Genomic DNA, 20,051 nt, shown 5'->3' on the forward strand with positions numbered 1-20,051 from the left:
TGGTCCCATCACTTCATGGGAAATAGATGGGGAAACAGTGGAAACAGTGTCAGACTTTATTTTTGGGGGCTCCAAAATCACTGCAGATGGTGACTGCAGCCATGAAATTAAAATACGCTTACTCCTTGGAAGGAAAGTTATGACCAACCTAGATAGCATATTCAAAAGCAGAAACATTACTTTGCCAACAAAGGTCCGTCTAGTCAAGGCTATGGTTTTTCCAGTGGTCTTGTATGGATGTGAGTTGGACTATGAAGAAAGCTGAGCATCAAAGAATTGATGCTTTTGAACTGTGGTGTTGGAGAAGACTCTTGAGAGTCCCTTGGACTGCAAGGAGATCCAACCAGTCCATTCTAAAGGAGATCAGTCCTGGGTGTTCTTTGGAAGGAATGATGCTAAAGCTGAAACTCCAGTACTTTGGCCACCTCATGTGAAGAGTTGACTCATTGGAAAAGACTGTGATGCTGGGAGGGATTGGGGGCAGGAGGAGAAGGGGATGACAGAGGATGAGATGGCTGGATGGCATCACCGACTCGATGGACGTGAGTCTGAGTGAACTCCGGGAGTTGGTGATGGACAGGGAGGCCTGGCGTGCTGCAATTCATGGGGTTGCAAAGAGTTGGACACGACTGAGTAACTGAACTAAACTGAACTGAACTATAAAACAGTAAATATAAATAATTCCTTTTCATCTAATTTATTATAAATATTATTCTATAAATTATAAAAATTATGGGAAAGAAAGGCAATTTACCTTTTTTGATATTTGCATTTTTTTCTGTTTCTTATCTTTACTGTTATGATGTCAGATGCCGTAGAAAGTAGGAAGGAAGCAGGAAATTTAAATATCTCCGCTTCTTGACCCTCAGCCATCTCACTGCAACAGCAGACAGTGCTATCTGGGATCATCGGAATTGGTTTCATGCCATTTTTTTCTCTGAGGCTATACAGCAGGGTGTAGCTGCTCCCAGAGGGCCTCCCAATTTTGCAGCTCCTCCAGGTTCCTCAGAATCTCAGCTCTCCGCCTTTACTGAGATTAGTATCCTTTTCAACTCCAGCCATGACCTCTGTGCATCCTCTGCTGGTTTCTGACTTTGTTCAGAAGATTCCTCCAGGAACAGAAGCAGGAACCAAATCAGGGTCCCCTCCTCTCTCAGTGCACTCCCCTTGCTCTCCACACACCAATCCTCTTTACTTTTTCACAGCTGGCCTTGCTGGTGGTCAGGTTTCACTCGAAGAAAAAGAGTTCTACTGCTGAAAAGAAAGTTTGAAATCCACTGCGAGGGCAGATTCCTTAGTTGGGCTGAGTTGAGAGGCCCCTTGTGGGTCAGGGCAAGAGACACAGTGACCAGCCTGCTAGATGTTGGGGGCAGAGAGTCCTGGAGCCCCACTGAGACCTAGGTTCATATGTGACGTGTGTTTATTTTAAATGCTCAAGGGGGAGGAGCTAAGATGGCAGAGGAATAGCACAGGGAGACCACTTTCTCCCCCACAAAGTCATCAAAAGAACATTTAAACGCCGAGTAAATTCCACAAAACAACTTATGAATGCCGGCAGAGGACATCAGGCACCCAGAAAAGCAACCCATTGTCTTCGAGAGGAGGTAGGAAAAAATATAAAAGACAAAGAGACAAAAGAGGGAGGGATGGAGCTCTGTCCCAGGAAAGGAGTCTTAAAAAGAGAGGTTTCCAAACACCAGGAAACACTGTCACTGCCGAGTCTGTGCTGAGCTTTGGAAGCACAGAGGGCAACATAACAGGGAGGAAAAATAAATAAACAATTAAAACCCACAGATTAAGAGCCCAAGAGTAACTCCCCCAGAGGAGAAGCAGTGCAGACGCCTGCACCCGCCACTAGCAAGCGGGGGCTGGGCAGGGAGGCGCGCTGCGCGGGCTGCATCTCAGAGTAAGGATCTGGCCTTAATGCCCCGAGCGCTATCTGAGCGAACTAATTTGGGCTAGCAAACCAGACTGTGGGATAACTACCACGCAAAAAGCCAGCCCTAACCTAAGACACCTCCAGACCTGCGCACAGAACAAAGGACTGAACAGAGATAGCGGGCTGCAGACCATCCCCCTCCGGTGACAGGCAGCCAGAGCCGGAATGGGACAATCGCAGTGCCAGAGAGACATTATCTACAAAACTGTAAGCAGGCTTCTTTGCCAACTAAGACTTCTTGGGGTTCTGGACGGTCAACATCCGCCTGAGAAGGTGCGCCGGTTGTACACCCAGAAAACCAAGTGGTGGGGAGGCGATAAGTCGCAGCAGCTGCGCTCGCCAAACACCTCATCACCTGAGCTGCTCGGACCTGGGAAGGGCGCAAAATGCAGGCCCAACTAAGTCTGCGCCTCTGAGGACTACCCGAGTGCTTGAACCTGAGCGGCGTAGACCTGGGAGGTGCAAGCAGCCCAGGGCCGGCCACGGATGGTTCCCAGTGGAGCAACCTAGAGCCTGAGCAGTGTGGGCAGGGGGGCTACAGGCGCGTGAGCGGGGGCAGGCCCAGTATGGCTGAGGCAGTGCGAGCACACGCCAGTGTTATTTGTTTGCGATGTCCCTCCCTCCCCACAGCGCGACTGAATAAGTGAGCCTAAAAAAAAAAAAAAAAGTGTCCACCACCGCCCCCTTTGTATCAGGGCAGAAATCAGACACTGAAGAGACCAGCAAACAGAAGAAGCTGTAACAGAGGGAACCGCCTTGGAAGCGATAGGCAATAGATTAAAACCCTGTCGCTAGTACCGACTACATAGGAAGGGGCCTATAGATCTTGAGAAATATAAGCCAGACCAAGGAACTAGCCAAAAATGAACTGACCCCACAATACCCACAACACCACCAGAGAAAGTCCTAGATATATTTTTACAATCATTCATTCTTTCCTTTTTTTTTTTAATTTTTAAAAAAATTTTAGGTCCTCTATTACTCCTTTAATTTTCACTTTTATAACCTACTATTACTTTGAAAAAAAAAAGACCCTATTTTTTTTAAAGCAAACTTCATATATACATATTTTATAATTTTTGTGACCTTGTTTTTTTTTTTCTTTTTCTCTTTCTTTTTTTCTTTTTTCTTTAACATTGTATTTTTGAAACTCCAAACTCTACTCTGGATTTTTAATTTTAGCTTTTTGGTATTTGTTATCAGTTTTTTACCTATATATTTTTTATAATTTTTGTGACTTTTTTTTTCTCTCTTTCTTTCTCTTCTTCTTTTCTTTAACACTGTATTTCTGAAATTCCAAACTCTACTCCAGATTTTTAATTTATGCTTTTTGGTATTTGTTATCAATTTTGTACCTATATTTTCTTTATAAATTTTGTGACTTTGTTTTTGTTTGTTTTTTTCCTCTTTCTTTTTCTTCTTCTTTTCTTTAACATTGTATTTTTGAAATTCCAAACTCTACTCTAGATTTTTAATTTTTGCTTTTAGGTATTTGTTACCAATTTTGTACCTTTAAGAACCCAATCTTCAGTACCCATTTTTTTACTTGGGAGTGAGATTACTGGACTCTCCTTTTCCTCTACCAGGTCGCCTGTGTCTCCTCCCTAACCCCTCTCTACTCTACCCAACTCTGTGAATTTCTGTGTGTTCCAGATGGTGGAGAACACTTAGGGAACTGATTACTGGCTGGATTTGTCTCCTTTTCATTTCCCCCTTTTTTCCTCCTGGCCACCTCTGTCTCCTTTCTCCCTCTTCTCTTCTCTGTATAACTCCGTGAAAATCTCTGAGCGGTCCAGTTGTGGAGTGCACATAAGGAAGTGATTACTGGCTAGCCTGCTCTGTCCTCTATTGATTCCACCTCATCTCATTTGGGTCACCTCTAACTCCCTCCTCCCTCTTCTCTTCTCCATGTAACACTGTGAACCTCTCTGGGTGACCCTCACTGTGGAGAAACTTTTCATCTTTAACCTAGATGTTTTATCAATGGTGCTGTATAGAAGGAGAAGTTTTGAGACTACTGTAAAAATAAGACCGATAACTGGAAGCAGGAGGCTCAAGTCCAAACCCTGACTCCAGGGAACTCCTGACTCCAGGGAACATTAATTGACAGGTGCTCATCAAACGCCTCCATACCTACACTGAAACCAAGCACCACACAAGGGCCAACAAGTTCCAGGGCAAGACATACCAAGCAAATTCTCCAGCAACACAGGAACAGCCCTGAGCTCTAATACACAGGCTGCCCAAAGTTACTCCAAAACCATAGACATCTCATAACTCATTACTGGACACTTCATTGCACTCCAGAGAGAAGAAATATAGCTCCACCCACCAGAACACCGACACAAGCTTCCCTAACCAAGAAACCTTGACAAGCCACCTGTACAAACCCACACACAGTGAGGAAACACCATAATAAAGAGAACTCCACAAACTGCCAGAATACAGAAAGAACACCCCAAACTCAGCAATTTAAACAAGATGAAGAGACAGAGGAGTACCCAGCAGGTAAAGGAACAGGATAAATGCCCACCAAACCAAACAAATGAGGAAGAGATACGGAATCTACCTGATAAAGAATTCCGAATAATGATAGTGAAATTGATCCAAAATCTTGAAATCAAAATGGAATCACAGATAAATAGCCCGGAGACAAGGATTGAGAAGATGCAAGAAAGGTTTAACAAGGACCTAGAAGAAATAAAAAAGAGTCAATATATAATGAATAATGCAATAAATGAGATCAAAAACACTCTGGAGGCAACAAATAGTAGAGTAACAGAGGCAGAAGATAGGATTAGTGAATTAGAAGATAGAATGGTAGAAATAAATGAATCAGAGAGGATAAAAGAAAAACGATTTAAAAGAAATGAGGCTCTCATCGTGCGGCAAGCCTTCAAGATGGCGCCGAAGAAAGACAAGAAGCCTAAGAAGTCAACCTGGAAGTTTAATTTGGATCTTACTCATCCAGTAGAAGATGGAATTTTTGATTCGGGAAATTTTGAACAGTTTCTGCGGGAGAAGGTTAAAGTGAATGGAAAAACTGGAAATCTTGGGAATGTCGTTCACATTGAACGCTTCAAGAATAAAATCATAGTCGTTTCTGAGAAACAGTTCTCTAAAAGGTATTTGAAGTACCTTACCAAGAAATACCTTAAAAAAAACAATCTTCGTGATTGGCTTCGTGTGGTTGCATCTGACAAGGAGACTTACGAGCTTCGTTACTTCCAGATTAGTCAAGATGAAGATGAATCTGAGTCTGAGGACTAGATGATGCCATCCTTCACAGGGCTTTGCTTGCTAATAAAACTTATTAAGCATACAAAAGAAACATCTTGAAATGGACCTTTAGCTTATCAGTGAATAAAAAACCTTACTTTGTATGTTAAACATTGATCTTTATTTAAGTGTATGCTGTTTATATAGTGCTGGCTTTCCATTAAGACTTTTTTATATTTTTATTGGAGTGTAGTTCATTTACAGTGTTGTGTTAGTTTCAGGTATATAGCAAAGTGAACGAGTTATACATAGACATCCACTGTTTCTTTTGTCATATAGACCATTACAGAGTACTGAGTAGAGTTCCCTGTGCTATACAGTTTCTTAGTTATATGCTAAGTTACTTCAGTTGTGTCTAACGATCTGCAAACCCACGGACTGTAGCCCGCCAGTCTCCTCTGTCCATGGGATTCTCCAGGCAAGAACACTGGAGTGGGTTGCCATTTCCTACTCTTACCTGTTTTATGTATAGTAGTGTGTACATGCCAGTGTCAATCTCCCAATGTATCCTTCTCCCCTGTATCCTCTGGTAATCATAAGTTTGCTGCATCTGACTTCCATTTTGTAAATAAGCCTTTGTCCACCTCCCCCCCACCCCAAGTACTTTGTATAAACAATATTTAAATAGCTTATAGCTGGTGGAATTTCAGGATTTATCTAGTGTACTGGTTTTACAGATGCCTCAAGTTAAAAGTATATAGCAAAAACACAATTGGGTGTAACTATATAATAAAATCTATAGATTTGATCAACAGTCAAAAAAAAAAAAAATAAAAATAAAAGAAATGAGGACAATCTCAGAGACCTCCAGGACAATATTAAATGCTACAACATTCGAATCATAGGAGTCCCAGAAGAAGAAGACAAAAAGAAAGACCATGAGAAAATACTTGAGGAGATAATAGTTGAAAATTTCCCTAAAATGGGGAAGGAAGTAATCACTCAAGTCCAAGAAACCCAGAGAGTCCCAAACAGGATAAACCCAAGGCGAAACACCCCAAGACACACATTAATCAAATTAACAAAGATCAAACACAAAGAACAAATATTAAAAGCAGCAAGGGAAAAACAACAAATAACACACAAGGGAATTCCCATAAGGATAACAGCTGATCTTTCAATAGAAACTCTTCAAGCCAGGAGGAAATGGCAAGACATACCTAAAGTGATGAAAGAAAATAACCTACAGCCCAGATTATTGTACCCAACAAGGATCTCATTCAAATATGAAAGAGAAATCAAAAGCTTTACAGACAAGCAAAAGCTGAGAGAATTCAGCACCACCAAACCAGCTCTCCAACAAATACTAAAGGATATTCTCTAGACAGGAAATACAAAAAGGGTGTATAAATTTGAAACTAAAACAATAAAGTAAATGGCAACAGGATCATACTTATCAATAATTACCTTAAACGTAAATGGGTTGAATGCCCCAACCAGAAGACAAAGACTGGCTGAATGGATAGAAAAACAAGACCCCTACATATGTTGTCTATAAGAGACCCACCTCAAAACAGGGGACACATACAGACTGAAAGTGAAAGGCTGGAAAAAGATTATCCATGCGAATAGAGACCAAAGAAAGCAGGAGTAGCAATACTCATATCAGATAAAATAGACTTTAAAACAAAGGCTGTGAAAAGAGACAAAGAAGGTCACTACATAATGATCAAAGGATCAATCCAAGAAGAAGATATAACAATTATATATGCACCCAACATAGGAGCACCGCAATATGTAAGACAAATGCTAAGAAGTATGAAAGGAGAAATTAACAATAACACAATAATAGTGGGAGACTTTAATACCCCACTTATACCTATGGATAGATCAACTAAACAGAAAATTAACAAGGAAACACAAACTTTAAACAATACAAAAGACCAGTTAGACCTAATTGATATCTATAGGACATTTCATCCCAAAACAATGAATTTCACCATTTTCTCAAGCACACACGGAACCTTCTCCAGGATAAATCACATCCTGGGTCATAAATCTAGCCTTGGTAAATTCAAAAAAATTGGAATCATTCCAAGCATCTTTTCTGACCACAATGCAGTAAGATTAGATCTCAATTACAGGAGAAAAACTTAAAAATTCCAACATATGGAGGCTGAACAACACGCTGCTGAATAACCAACAAATCACAGAAGAAATAAAAAAAGAAATCAAAATTTGCATAGAAATGAATGAAAATGAAAACACAACAACCCAAAACCTGTGGGACACTGTAAAAGCAGTCCTAAGGGGAAAGTTCATAGCAATACAGGCATACCTCAAGAAACAAGAAAAAAGTCAAATAAATAACCTAACTACACCTAAAGCAACTAGAAAAGGAAGAAATGAAGAACCCCAGGGTTAGTAGAAGGAAAGAAATCTTAAAAATTAGAGCAGAAATAAATGCAAAAGAAACAAAAGAGACCATAGCAAAAATCAACAAAGCCAAAAGCTGGTTCTTTGAAAGGATAAATAAAATTGACAAACCATTAGCCAGACTCGTCAAGAACAAAGGGAGAAAAATCAAATGAATAAAATTAGAAATGAAAATGGAGAGATCACAACAGACAACACAGAAATACAAAGGATCATAAGAGACTACTATCAGCAATTATTTGCCAATAAAATGGACAACGTGGAAGAAATGGACAAATTCTTAGAAAAGTACAACTTTCCAAAACTGGACCAGGAAGAAATAGAAAATCTTAACAGACCCATCACAAGCACGGAAATTGAAACTGTAATCAGAAATCTTCCAGCAAACAAAAGCCCAGGTCCAGACGGCTTCACAGCTGAATTCTACCAAAAATTTAGAGAAGAGCTAACACCTATCCTACTCAAACTCTTCCAGAAAATTGCAGAGGAAGGTAAACTTCCAAACTCATTCTATGCGGCCACCATCACCCTAATACCAAAACCTGACAAAGATGCCACAAAAAAAGAAAACTACAGGCCAATATCACCAATGAACATAGATGCAAAAATCCTTAACAAAATTCTAGCAATCAGAATCCAACAACACATTAAAAAGATCATACACCATGACCAAGTGGGCTTTATCCCAGGGATGCAAGGATTCTTCCATATCCGCAAGTCAATCAATGTAATACACCACATTAACAAATTGAAAAATAAAAGCCATATGATTATCTCAATAGATGCAGAGAAAGCCTTTGACAAAATTCAACATCCATTTATGATAAAAAACTCTCCAGAAAGAAGGAATAGAAGGAACATACCTCAACATAATAAAAGCTATATATGACAAACCCACAGCAAACATTATCCTCAATGGTGAAAAACTGAAAGCATTTCCTCTAAAGTCAGGAACAAGACAAGAGTGCCCACTTTCACCATTACTATTCAACATAGTTTTGGAAGTTTTGGCCACAGCAATCAGAGCAGAAAAAGAAACAAAAGGAATCCAAATTGGAAAAGAAGAAGTAAAACTCTCACTGTTTGCAGATGACATGATCCTCTACATAGAAAACCCTAAAGACTCCACCAGAAAATTACTAGAACTAATCAATGATTATAGTAAAGTTGCAGGATATAAAATCAACACACATAAATCCCTTGCATTCCTATACACTAATAATGAGAAAATAGAAAGAGAAATTAAGGAAAGAATTCCATTCACCATTGCAACAGAAAGAATATAATACCTAGGAATATATCTACCTAAAGAAACTAAAGACCTATATATAGAAAACTATAAAACACTGGTGAAAGAAATCAAAGAGGACACTAATAGATGGGGAAATATACCATGTTCGTGGATTGGAAGAATCAATATAGTGAAAATGAGTATACTACCCAAAGCAATTTATAGATTCAATGCAATCCCTATCAAGCTGCCAACAGTATTCTTCACAGAGCTAGAACAAATAATTTCACAATTTGTATGGAAATACAAAAAACCTCGAATAGCCAAAGCGATCTTGAGAAAGAAGAATGGAACTGGAGGAATCAATCTGCCTGACTTCAGGCTCTAGTACAAAGCCACAGTCATCAAGACAGTATGGTACTGGCACAAAGACAGAAATATAGATCAATGGAACAAAATAGAAAGCCCAGAGATAAATCCATGCACCTATGGACACCTTATCTTTGACAAAGGAGCCAAGAATATACAATGGATTAAAGACAATCTCTTTAACAAGTGGTGCTGGGAAAACTGGTCAACCACTTGTAAAAGAATGAAACTAGAACACTTTCTAATACCATACACAAAAATAAACTCAAAATGGATTAAAGATCTAAACATAAGACCAGAAAATATAAAACTCCTAGAGGAGAACATAGGCAAAACACTCTCCGACATGCATCACAGCAGGATCCTCTATGACCCACCTCCCAGAATATTGGAAATAATAGCAAAAATAAACAAATGGGACCTAATTAAAATTAAAAGCTTCTGCACAACAAAGGAAATTATAAGCACGGTGAAAAGACAGCCTTCAGAATGGGAGAAAATAATAGCAGATGAAGCAACTGACAACTAATCTCAAAAATATACAAGCAACTCCTACAGCTCAACTCCAGAAAAATAAATGACCCAATCAAAAAATGGGCCAAATAACTAAATAAACAGTTCTCCAAAGAAAACATCCAGATGGCTAAGAAACACATGAAAAGATGCTCAACATCACTCATTATCAGAGAAATGCAAATCAAAACCACTATGAGGTACCATTTCACACCAGACAGAATGGCTGCTATCCAAAAGTCTGCAAGCAATAAATGCTGGAGAGGGTGTGGAGAAAAGGAAACTCTCTTACACTGTTGGTGGGAATGCAAACTAGTACAGCCACTATGGAGAACAGTGTGGAGATTCCTTAAAAAACTGGAAGTAGAACTGCCTTATGATCCAGCAATCCCACTGCTGGGCATACACACTGAGGAAACCAGAAGGGAAAGAGACACGTGTACCCCACTGTTCATCACAGCACTGTTTATAATAGCCAGGACATGGAAGCAACCTAGATGTCCATCAGCAGATGAATGGATAAGAAAGCAGTGGTACATATACACAATGGAGTATTACTTAGCCATTAAAAAGAATACATTTGAATCAGTTCTAATGAGGTGGATGAAACTGGAGCCAATTATACAGAGTGAAGTAAGCCAGAAAGAAAAACACCAATACAGTATACTAACACATATATATGGAATTTAGAACGATGGTAACAATAACCCTGTATACGAGACGGCAAAAGAGACACTGATGTATAGAACAGTCTTTTGGACTCTGTGGGAGAGGGAGAGGGTGGGATGATTTGGGAGAATGGCATTGAAACATGTATAATATCATATATGAAACGAGTCGCCAGTCCAGGTTCGAAGCACGATACTGGATGCTTGGGGCTGGTGCACTGGGACGACGCACAGGGATGGTATGGGGAGGGAGGAGGGAGGAGGGTTCAGGATGGGGAACACGTGTATACCTGTGGCGGATTCATTTTGATATATGGTAAAACCAATACAATATTGTAAAGTTAAAAAATTAAATTAAAAAAAATGCTTGTGTTTTTGCAAGCTGTAATTTCTTTCTGGCCATCTAACACCCATCTCAAGTGCCATGTTTTTTTGTCTTACGTTTTTTATGCAAGTCTCTCTGCTCACAAGGAGATCTGGAGTTTGAAATACTTCACTAACTTTGATAAATTATCTCTTTTATCTCCAAGACAACCAGATGTTACATGATGTCCTATCTCTTAGAACTAATTTTTGTATTTACCTGTCCCTGCTTGTTTTTGTTCCTAAAATGTAGAATTGGACCCTAAGATTAAGAAGTGCAGGTGGTACAGACATGACTTGAATGTTGTGAAAACTGAGCACTGTGCAATGTTCCTCCTTGGATAAGCACAGAAACATTTCTTGGACATCTGGAGTCCAGCCTCACATTTTTACTTTTTTTTACAGAGTGTGTTTGGCTTTAATATAGATAAATGTTTAAGTAGCCAGAAGTGGGTGTCTGCGTTTAGTAGAATGTGGTTATACTCTGGTATTTTTGGTCATTCCTTGCTTTCATTGACCTATTATTAATTACTGGCTATTTGAATGCAGTTGGTATTTGTGTTTTGGGAGAAGATATTTTAATATACTTCTTAAAACTATAAATGTTAACTACTGAAAATGGCTTTTAATTCATATATACACATCTGATAATTATGCTTATAATAAACATTGTAATTGGCACAGAGTAGGAATCAGTGAAACTGTGTCTTTAAAAATCTTATATCTGAAATGCATGTTTATTATAATGTCAACTCTTAAGAAATTTCTGGAAAACATCTTCCTAGAGTAATAGACAATATTCTAAGTGGTTTTCTTTTTTAATCCTTCTTTAGGGCATTCCAATATTAAAGCCTTCCTGAGCCATGGTGGTTTGAATAGTATTTTTGAAACTATGTATCATGGTGTGCCTGTGGTGGGAATCCCGCTCTTTGGAGACCATTATGATACTATGATCCGGGTACAGGCAAAAGGCATGGGGATACTGCTGGAATGGAAGACAGTGACTGAAGGAGAGCTGTATGAAGCGCTAGTGAAAGTTATCAATAACCCCAGGTAAGGTTTCAACTGCTATTAAAGCAGGCGAACTATATTTACCACAGCATATTGTCAATAGCTGAAAATTGCCAGTAAATCATCAATAAACTAAATACAGACATATCCTTTAGATTTCTGTGTGTAATGCCTTGTGCATGCTTCTGTCACTTGAAAAATAAAAATCGCAATCATTTGGCCAGCCATGTATTACCTCGAATAATATTCCACCACTGTTTGCCAAACTGGGGAAGAAACCACCATGGGAACCTTTGGGTCCCTAGAGTTTATCAATTTTTGTGTCCTTTATGTCACTTTAATGCTCATAAAACTTTATATCACCATTTTCCTTATTTCCATTATAGAGAGGAGGCACTTAAAACTCAGAGAGCTTAAGTAATACACCCCTAATTATACAGCTTTGGAGTAGGGATTTGAACCAAGACTGTCTGATTTCAAAACAGGTGCTCTTGATACTGCCAGGTGCTGGGTTTCCCTAGCACTGGGCATCAATGAAATGCCAAGATATATTTACTCAGATGAATGACTTGGTCAGAATCTTTTATCTTGTTTCTTAAATTCTTGATGTGTCTTGAGTTAACCCAGTTCACAACTGAGCCTCAAATGGTCGGGAGTTGGCCTGCATAGTTTTAAAACAAAGCATAGGTTTTCCCATTTTTATGCAACATTTAATTGATCCTGCATTTCAAGTGGCATTAATGTCTGGAAATGTGTGAGCTTTTCCTCTTAATACCCAGGATATATAGCATAACACTGGATTGAGAAATATTGCCATATTCTAAGAACACACAATAAAGAAAAGCTCTTTCATATAAAATAATGTTTCTTTTATGTAAAAGACTGGATTCAAGTGCCCTGGGGTTCTTTATGCTCCCATATGTGGGCTCAGAGGCAGCCTTTATGCACTGACCCCTTAGAGGATCTAGGGTCTTGGTTGTAATTCTTGGCACTTGGAGCAGTATGTTTGATCATCCAAGGTGTCAGAGTAGGGGACCCCTTCATCTGTGTTCTATAGCTTTCCTTTTAAAACTGTGCTCAGATGCTCAGTCCTGTCCAACTCTTTGCAACCCCATGGACTTAGCCCACCCAGCTCCTCTGTCCATGGTATTCTTCAGGCAAGAATACTGGAGTGGATTGCCATTCCTTCTCCAGGGGATCTTCCTGACCCAGGGATGGAACCCATGTGTCTTGTGTCTCCCTGCTTTAGCAGGCATATTCCTTACCACTAGCACCATCTGGGAAGTCCTTTAAACGTATCAGTTCAGTTCAGTCGCTCAGTCATGTCCAACTATTTGTGACCTCATGGACTGCAGCACACCAGGCTTCCCTGCCAATCACCAACTCCTGCAGCCTGCTTAAACTCATATTCATCAAGTTGGTGATGCCATCCAACCATCTCATCCTCTGCATCCCCTTCTCCTCCTGCCTTCAGTTTTGCCCAGCATCAGGGTCTTTTCCAATGAGTCAGTTCTTTGCATCAGGTGGCCAAAGTATTGGAGTACATCAAGGCTTTAAAAATATCAGATCAGATCAGATCAGTCTCTCAGTCGTGTCCGACTCTTTGCAACCCCATGAATCGCAGCACGCCAGGCCTCCCTGTCCGTCACCAACTCCCGGAGTTCACTCAGACTCATGTCCACCGAGTCAGTGATGCCATCCAGCCATAAGTATAGTGTTTTTCAAAATGTGATGTTCTTGTGGAAAATGACATGTGTGCCTTGCCTCCACTCTGTAGCTACCGTCAGAGGGCTCAGAAGCTTTCAGAAATCCACAAGGATCAACCTGGTCACCCCGTCAACCGGACTGTCTATTGGATCGATTACATTCTCCGTCACGATGGAGCCCATCACCTACGTGCCGCCGTCCATCAGATCTCTTTCTGTCAGTATTTTTTACTGGATATTGTCTTCGTGCTTTTGCTTGGTGCTGCCTTGTTTTACTTCCTCTTGTCATGGGTGACAAAATTTATCTGCAGAAGAATCAGAAGTCTGTGGTCAAGCAATAAGCACAGCACAGTGAATGGACATTACCATAATGGAATCCTCAATGGCAAGTATAAAAGAAATGGCCACATTAAACATGAAAAGAAGGTGAAATGAGCCAACAGCCCACCTGGTAGTAACAAATCTATTCAGTCATTGAATTTTTATTGCTACAAGTTAGTCTAACAACTACTAAATTAAAAACATCAGTAAACAATTCTAACACTCCCTTTTCTGATCTTATTAATGAAATTCTGTGGAATTAAGACGGCTGTAAAAAGCACAAACCTAAAATGCAAAAATGTATTTTATTCGAATACTGATACAGGTAGTTTTGGCACTGGACCTTTTAGAAGCCTTAATTATTTAAATCAATTAAGTGACTGTGTCAGACTTTAGTTTTAAGTCTTGATATATGTGTGTCCCAGACGAGGAACGGTTTATTTTCTCTTAGAAAGGTTTGTCTGTGTGTGTATGTGTGTATGTCTATGTGTGTGTATGTTTCCTAAATGAGAGACTTTTAGCCAGCTGCTTGTTATATTTGTTGACAGTACAACACATCTAAGAATGAAATAGAAAGTTAGGATCCAAGTGTTTCTCTTCTAGAACTTAATATATGGGAACTCAGAAACAGTACCACGAAAGAACACTTTTTTTCCTTAAAAGTGAATGCAGAGGAAGAAAATGCAAAAGATAAATGGCACCTGTTTTTGTACTTTGGGGTTTTTTAATTTGTTTTCTTTTTTTTTTTTAACAACTGGATTGGAGGGGGAACGTACAATTAAGTAAATGTATAAATTGGTTGTCATAGTTTATTTTTATTTCCCCCCCTACCAATAATTTGCCTCTGGGAGAATTTTATAGTTTTTTTTCTATTTCATTTTAATGAATAACATTATCTTAGCTATATAATTCAGACAAAGCAACAAAGCTCTAATTTTTGTTCAAAGTACTGAAGACTACTGCTTATATAGCATCTTTAAACAGGGCCGTTGTTTGACGACTTTTCTATAATGTAATTTTTGAATGTTCAGATGTGATATTTCCAAAGTTTTAACTAAAAAACCACCTTCTTCATCCCCTTTTGGTGTCTGGGTCACACAATCTCTTATATAGGTGCCAACATTTAATTCTTTTCATTGGATCTTTTGCTTTTCTCCATATTGGTACCTGCTTTGTCTGAGAGGTTTGAGATCTGGTTACCAAATCAAACTTGCCATGACATACAGAAGTGACAGAGAAATTGTCCCACTTGTTTGTGAAAAGGAGTTCCCACTTCCTCGTCACTCCCTTCACCTCGCTTCAGCCTGCTCTGACTCTTCGATCCTTGTGGCTGACATGGGATAGTGACAGTATTCATTTGAGAATGGGGTGCAAGTCACAGACATCATAAAATCAGGACCTCCCCACTGAACCATATACTCACTGGCATCTAGGAGTTCATTCCATGTCATTCTGTTTACTTAGCATTTGCACTACACATGTTGAGTGTATGCTTTATTTATTTGTAGTTCAAAATCTTATGTCTGACAGCTGAAAGTAGAAAACTACAGCATTTTTACCTGACGACTTTCACTAACATGGGAAGAGTTGTGAAAATTCTAGAATGCTGTAAATCCTTGTCATACACTATGACATACGACTTCATCACACTCCCACCAGGAGCCACTCTCCTGTACTTAGAAATAATGTCACAAGTAGTTTTCTCATGTACAATGCAGGCAAATACATTGCTCTCTGAATACTTGAAGAAATGGTATTACATATATAAGCCTATTAGTTCTACCTTTTCACAATCTTGTAATATTGCCGTTAAAGGGAAAGAAAACGCAGGCAATGAGTGGTGGGATGGCAACAGGAATTAGAGTGTATGACTGAGCTGATTTTGCTTTTTTGGAATTGGATGAAGTTGACAGTAGGCATTCACTAGATGATTAAGCATAAGTTAATCTCCACTGTGATAAGAACTTAAACAATAAACATGATTTAAAAATAGAGAAATGTTGTTGGAATAAAATTTTTATTCAGATTTTATTTCACAATATTATGTATATCCATTATAAACATGTTTCTGAGACAGGTCTCCCATCTTTTATATGTGTATATGAGTGTGAAAACAGTGTGTTACATGTGAGAATGTTTTTTTTTATTATTATTAAACAGAGGGGTTTACCTTACAAATACATCAACATGGATCATAAAATTGTCCCATAATTAAGAATGTTAAGTGTAGGTATTTACTGATCATTGTTGTTGTTGTTGTTTTTTTTTAGTAAGCTTATTGTTAGCCAGTTTTGGTAAATAGAGTGATTTTAAATTTTCCACACGGGCTAGATTCTCTAATAAAGTGAAGTTTTCATGAAGGTATTTATTCATTTATTTTTTTAAAAAAAACTTCTGCAAGTGTTTCTATAACTGGTCATCATCTTGTCAAATACAAATAAGAATTAAGACATTAATCATTCTTTATCTAGAGCCATAAGTTTCAATATCTCCCCACACAGATGTAGAAACAGAGCTTGGATGTCCAGGATTGGAGGGAAGCAATGTTTGGGTTAAAGCAGTGGTATATGATTAAGCTTGAAGAAAGCTGGAGATTATTTCTTGAGGATGTAGACATTTTGTATTACAATCTGGGGACATTCTCAGATTGCTGAGTACAAAGTTGGCATTTTCTGGTAAAGAGTCCACTGATGTTTATCAACTTAGATTTGAGTGTATTGTCCTTAAAAGAGTCTCCTCTGAACCTCTCCTGCCCAACCACATATTTACCGCTGCCCCCTCTCCATATTGTGATACGCAACACCCTTCTCCAGCTGTACTGGAATCCACCACACTGGATCCTCTTAAGGACTCCAATTAAAAAACAAACCAACCAACAAACAAAAACCCTCTTCTGTGATCTGGTACCCATCCCTGCCGCCCTGCCCTGCTAGGAACCATAGTCGTGAGGTGCTGCTGAGACAAGACGGACCTCTTGGTTTTTTCCCACCCATATCCTTTTTCTGCCAAAGCTATGAGATTACTTATGCCCAGATGACCTGCTTCAGGGCCCTACTGCCAGCTTTGCCTGTTATTAGATACACAGGCCTGCCTGCTCAGTCGCTAAGTTGTGTCCTTGGACTGTAGCTCACCAGGCTCCTCTGTCCGTGGAATTTCTGAGGCAAGAATACTGGAGTAGGTTGACATTTCCTCCTCCAGGGCATCTTCTGACCCACAGATTAAACGTGCCTCTCTTGCGTCTTGTCTCCTGCATTGACAGGCAGATTTTTTACCACCTAGCCACCTGGGAAGCCGAATAATTAAGTATATTAGACATTATAATTAAACATTGTGGAACATAAAACTTGCAATGAAATCAACATGAAAAAAGTTCAGCTGCTTGTTGTAAAAATTTTGTGGACCATTGTTATTTATAAACGGTAAGTACTTCCTCTGAAATACACAACTGTAGTGAATTGAAAGAATATTTATCCACCAGAACTTAGGAGCTGCCGTGAAGGGGAAGGGGTAGAAATTGTTTGATATTCTGTGGTTGCTACCTTGTTCCAGACAATAAGCTGGATACCAAGAGAATTTATAGATGATAAGGACAGTCTCTCCTTCAAGAAGCTTGTGGTCTATTGGGAGACATGGGCATATAAGTAACTATAAATACCGGCACCTATAGTCAATATATGTGCAGGGTTCTGTGGGGACACTCAGAGGGCAAGAGTATGTGTCAAAAAAGCTTTTGTGTGCACTAGAGAGTTCACTCACTACTGTTTGTCTTATAATACAGCATGTCCATGAATTGCTTCATCAGGAACATCCTCATGAATTTATTTAGTTTTTGAATCATGTGTTGGACTCAAGCTCTAATTGTCTGAGGGTCCTGACTTTGAAAGCTTACCCCAACATCTACTAATTTTAACTTTTTATTTCTTTTTTTTCTTTAACCATTTATCATTTCTTTATTATTATTATTATTATTTTTACTTTACGATATTGTATTGGTTTTGCAATACATCAACATGAATCCGCCACGGGTGTACACCTGTTCCCCATCCTGAACCCCCCTCCACCTCCCTCCCCATACCATCCCTCTGGGTCGTCCCAGGGCACCAGCCCCAAGCATCCTGTATCCTGCATCAAACCTGGACTGGCGATTAGTTTCTTATATGATATTATACGTGTTTCAATGCCTTTCTCCAAAATCATCCCACCCGCTCCCTCTCCCACAGAGTCCAAAAGACTGTTCTATACATCTGTGTCTCTTTTGCTCTCTTGCATACAGGGTTATTGTTACCGTTTTTCTTAATTCCATATATATGCGTTGGTATATTGTATTGGTGTTTTTCTTTCTGGCTTACTTCACTCTGTATAATTGGCTCCAGTTTCATCCACCTCATTAGAACTGATTCAAATGTATTCTTTTTAATGACTGAGTAATACTCCATTGTGTATATGTACCACAGCTTTCTTATCCATCCATCTGCTGATTTCTTATTTGTGTGATAATGGTTACCTCATGGGCTTATCTTGAATACATATATCACAAACACACACACACACACACACACACACACACACACACACACATGCTCTGTTCTGCCCACTGTCAGATCAGATCAGTCGCTCAGTTGTGTCCGACTCTTTGCAACCCCATGAATCGCAGCTCGCCAGGCCTCCCTGTCCATCACCAACTCCCGGAGTTCACTCAGACACATCCATCGAGTCAGTGATGCCATCCAGCCATCTCATCCTCTGTCGTCCCCTTCTCTTGCCCCCAATCCCTCCTAGCATCAGAGTCTTTTCCAATGAGTCAACTCTTCACATGAGGTGGCCAAAGTACTGGAGTTTCAGCTTTAGCATCATTCTTTCCAAAGAACACCCAGGGCTGATCTCCTTCAGAATGGACTGGTTGGATCTCCTTGAGTCCAAGGGACTCTCAAGAGTCTTCTCCAACTATACTAAATGTTTAAAACACTGTATGTTGAAAGCATTTAGCATAATGGCCAGCACAGATTGGGCCATCAAATCCACAGTGTTAGTCATGGATATACTGAATAGCCCTGGAGAAGGACATGGAAACCCACTCCAGTGTTCTTGCCTGGAGAATTCCATGGACAGAGGAGCCTGGTGGGCTACAGTCCATGTGGTCACAAAGAGTTGGATATGACTGAGCAACTAACAGATACACACACACACACACATACTGAATAGACGAACTTCTTTCATATTAGTGTGCCTTCAGTTTTTCAAAGTTATTGTTTAAGAAAAATGTTTTATTCATTCACCCACCAACTATTTATTAAGGCTTCTGTTCAGCCGCTGGTATTTCAGACGTGCATTTGGCCATCACAGTTACATCGTATCCTCTCTCTTCATAGCTCAACTCTGCACCAGATTCCAAAGTGCCACTGAAATGGAATGACTCCACTTTGACAAGGTTTAAACACGAGAAAACCAAATTGAAGTGACAAAACAACTTCAAGTCATCTGTTTTATTATTGAAAGCGTTATTTTTCATTCTAGTTTCTAATTCAGCTGGTTTGTAAATATAAAATCGCACTAGAGAATGCTTATTTGCAATCGATATTATCAAAAACAATTTGAAACAAAGCTTTTAAATCTTATATGACAAAGTTTAAGAATTATATGAATTTTATTAAAGAGCTTCTTTCTTACTTCTGAGAGAGCATTTTTAGCCAGCTATTTTTCCCAACAGAAGGTCTCACATATTTATTACTAAGCCAAAGCACTAATGTGTGTACATGTGTGTTAGTCGCTCAGTTGTGTCCGACTCTTTGCAGCCCCATGGACTGTAGCCCGCTAGGCTCCTCTGTCCACGGAATTCTCCAGGCAAGAACACTGGAGTGGGTTGTCGTTTTCCTCCTGCAGGGGATCTTCTGGACCCAGGGATTGAACCTGTGTCTCCTGGTCTCCTGCATTGCATGCAGATTCTTTACTCACTGAGCCACCAAGAGAGCCCCCAATTATAGTGTAAATCTACTCTAAGAAGTCTAGCACCAACATTAAATATCTCAGGTATTACAAAGAATTTTCATGTATTAAATAATCAAATCTGAAGTCCTCACAGAATTTTATGCAACTAAAAATATTTTATTGCTATGTTAGTTTCTATCTACAATTAATTATTACTCTTTCAGTAACATATTTTGTGCAGTAAGTGATCATTTTTTATTACAAAGGCAGAATTACCTTGAATTCAATATAATATTTACACTTTTAAAAGGTAATTTCTACCAAACCATATTAGTCCTAATATTAAGATC

At 39.3% G+C, this 20,051-nt stretch overlaps 2 protein-coding genes across 2 annotated transcripts in view; both read left to right on the forward strand.

Moving 5' to 3' along the window:
* The window catches only part of UGT8 (UDP glycosyltransferase 8), a 110,481-nt gene extending 94,345 nt beyond the window's left edge, over positions 1-16,136 (forward strand). The window contains exons 5-6 of the mRNA XM_086407807.1: positions 11,572-11,791; positions 13,527-16,136. Of these exons, the coding sequence (XP_086263933.1) occupies positions 11,572-11,791; positions 13,527-13,890 (584 nt within the window). The 3' untranslated portion in view covers positions 13,891-16,136. The remainder of the gene's footprint in view (positions 1-11,571; positions 11,792-13,526) is intronic.
* Positions 4,827-5,329, forward strand: LOC147371182 (ribosomal protein eL22-like). Its single transcript, XM_086407808.1, has one exon. It carries the CDS (start codon positions 4,841-4,843, stop codon positions 5,207-5,209), a length of 369 nt encoding a protein of 122 aa, XP_086263934.1. The 5' UTR covers positions 4,827-4,840; the 3' UTR covers positions 5,210-5,329.
* Positions 16,137-20,051: the final 3,915 nt, after the last annotated feature.

The sequence above is a fragment of the Bos grunniens genome, chromosome 6, assembly GCF_055505025.1.
Source record: "Bos grunniens cultivar Pamir isolate PY7600 chromosome 6, Bosgru_T2T1.0, whole genome shotgun sequence".
Classification (NCBI taxonomy): Eukaryota; Metazoa; Chordata; class Mammalia; order Artiodactyla; family Bovidae; genus Bos; species Bos grunniens.

Bases quoted from the DNA above. Each gene is read 5' to 3' on its own strand.
- LOC147371182 (XM_086407808.1), top strand. From the start codon at position 4,841: ATGGCGCCGAAGAAAGACAAGAAGCCTAAGAAGTCAACCTGGAAGTTT.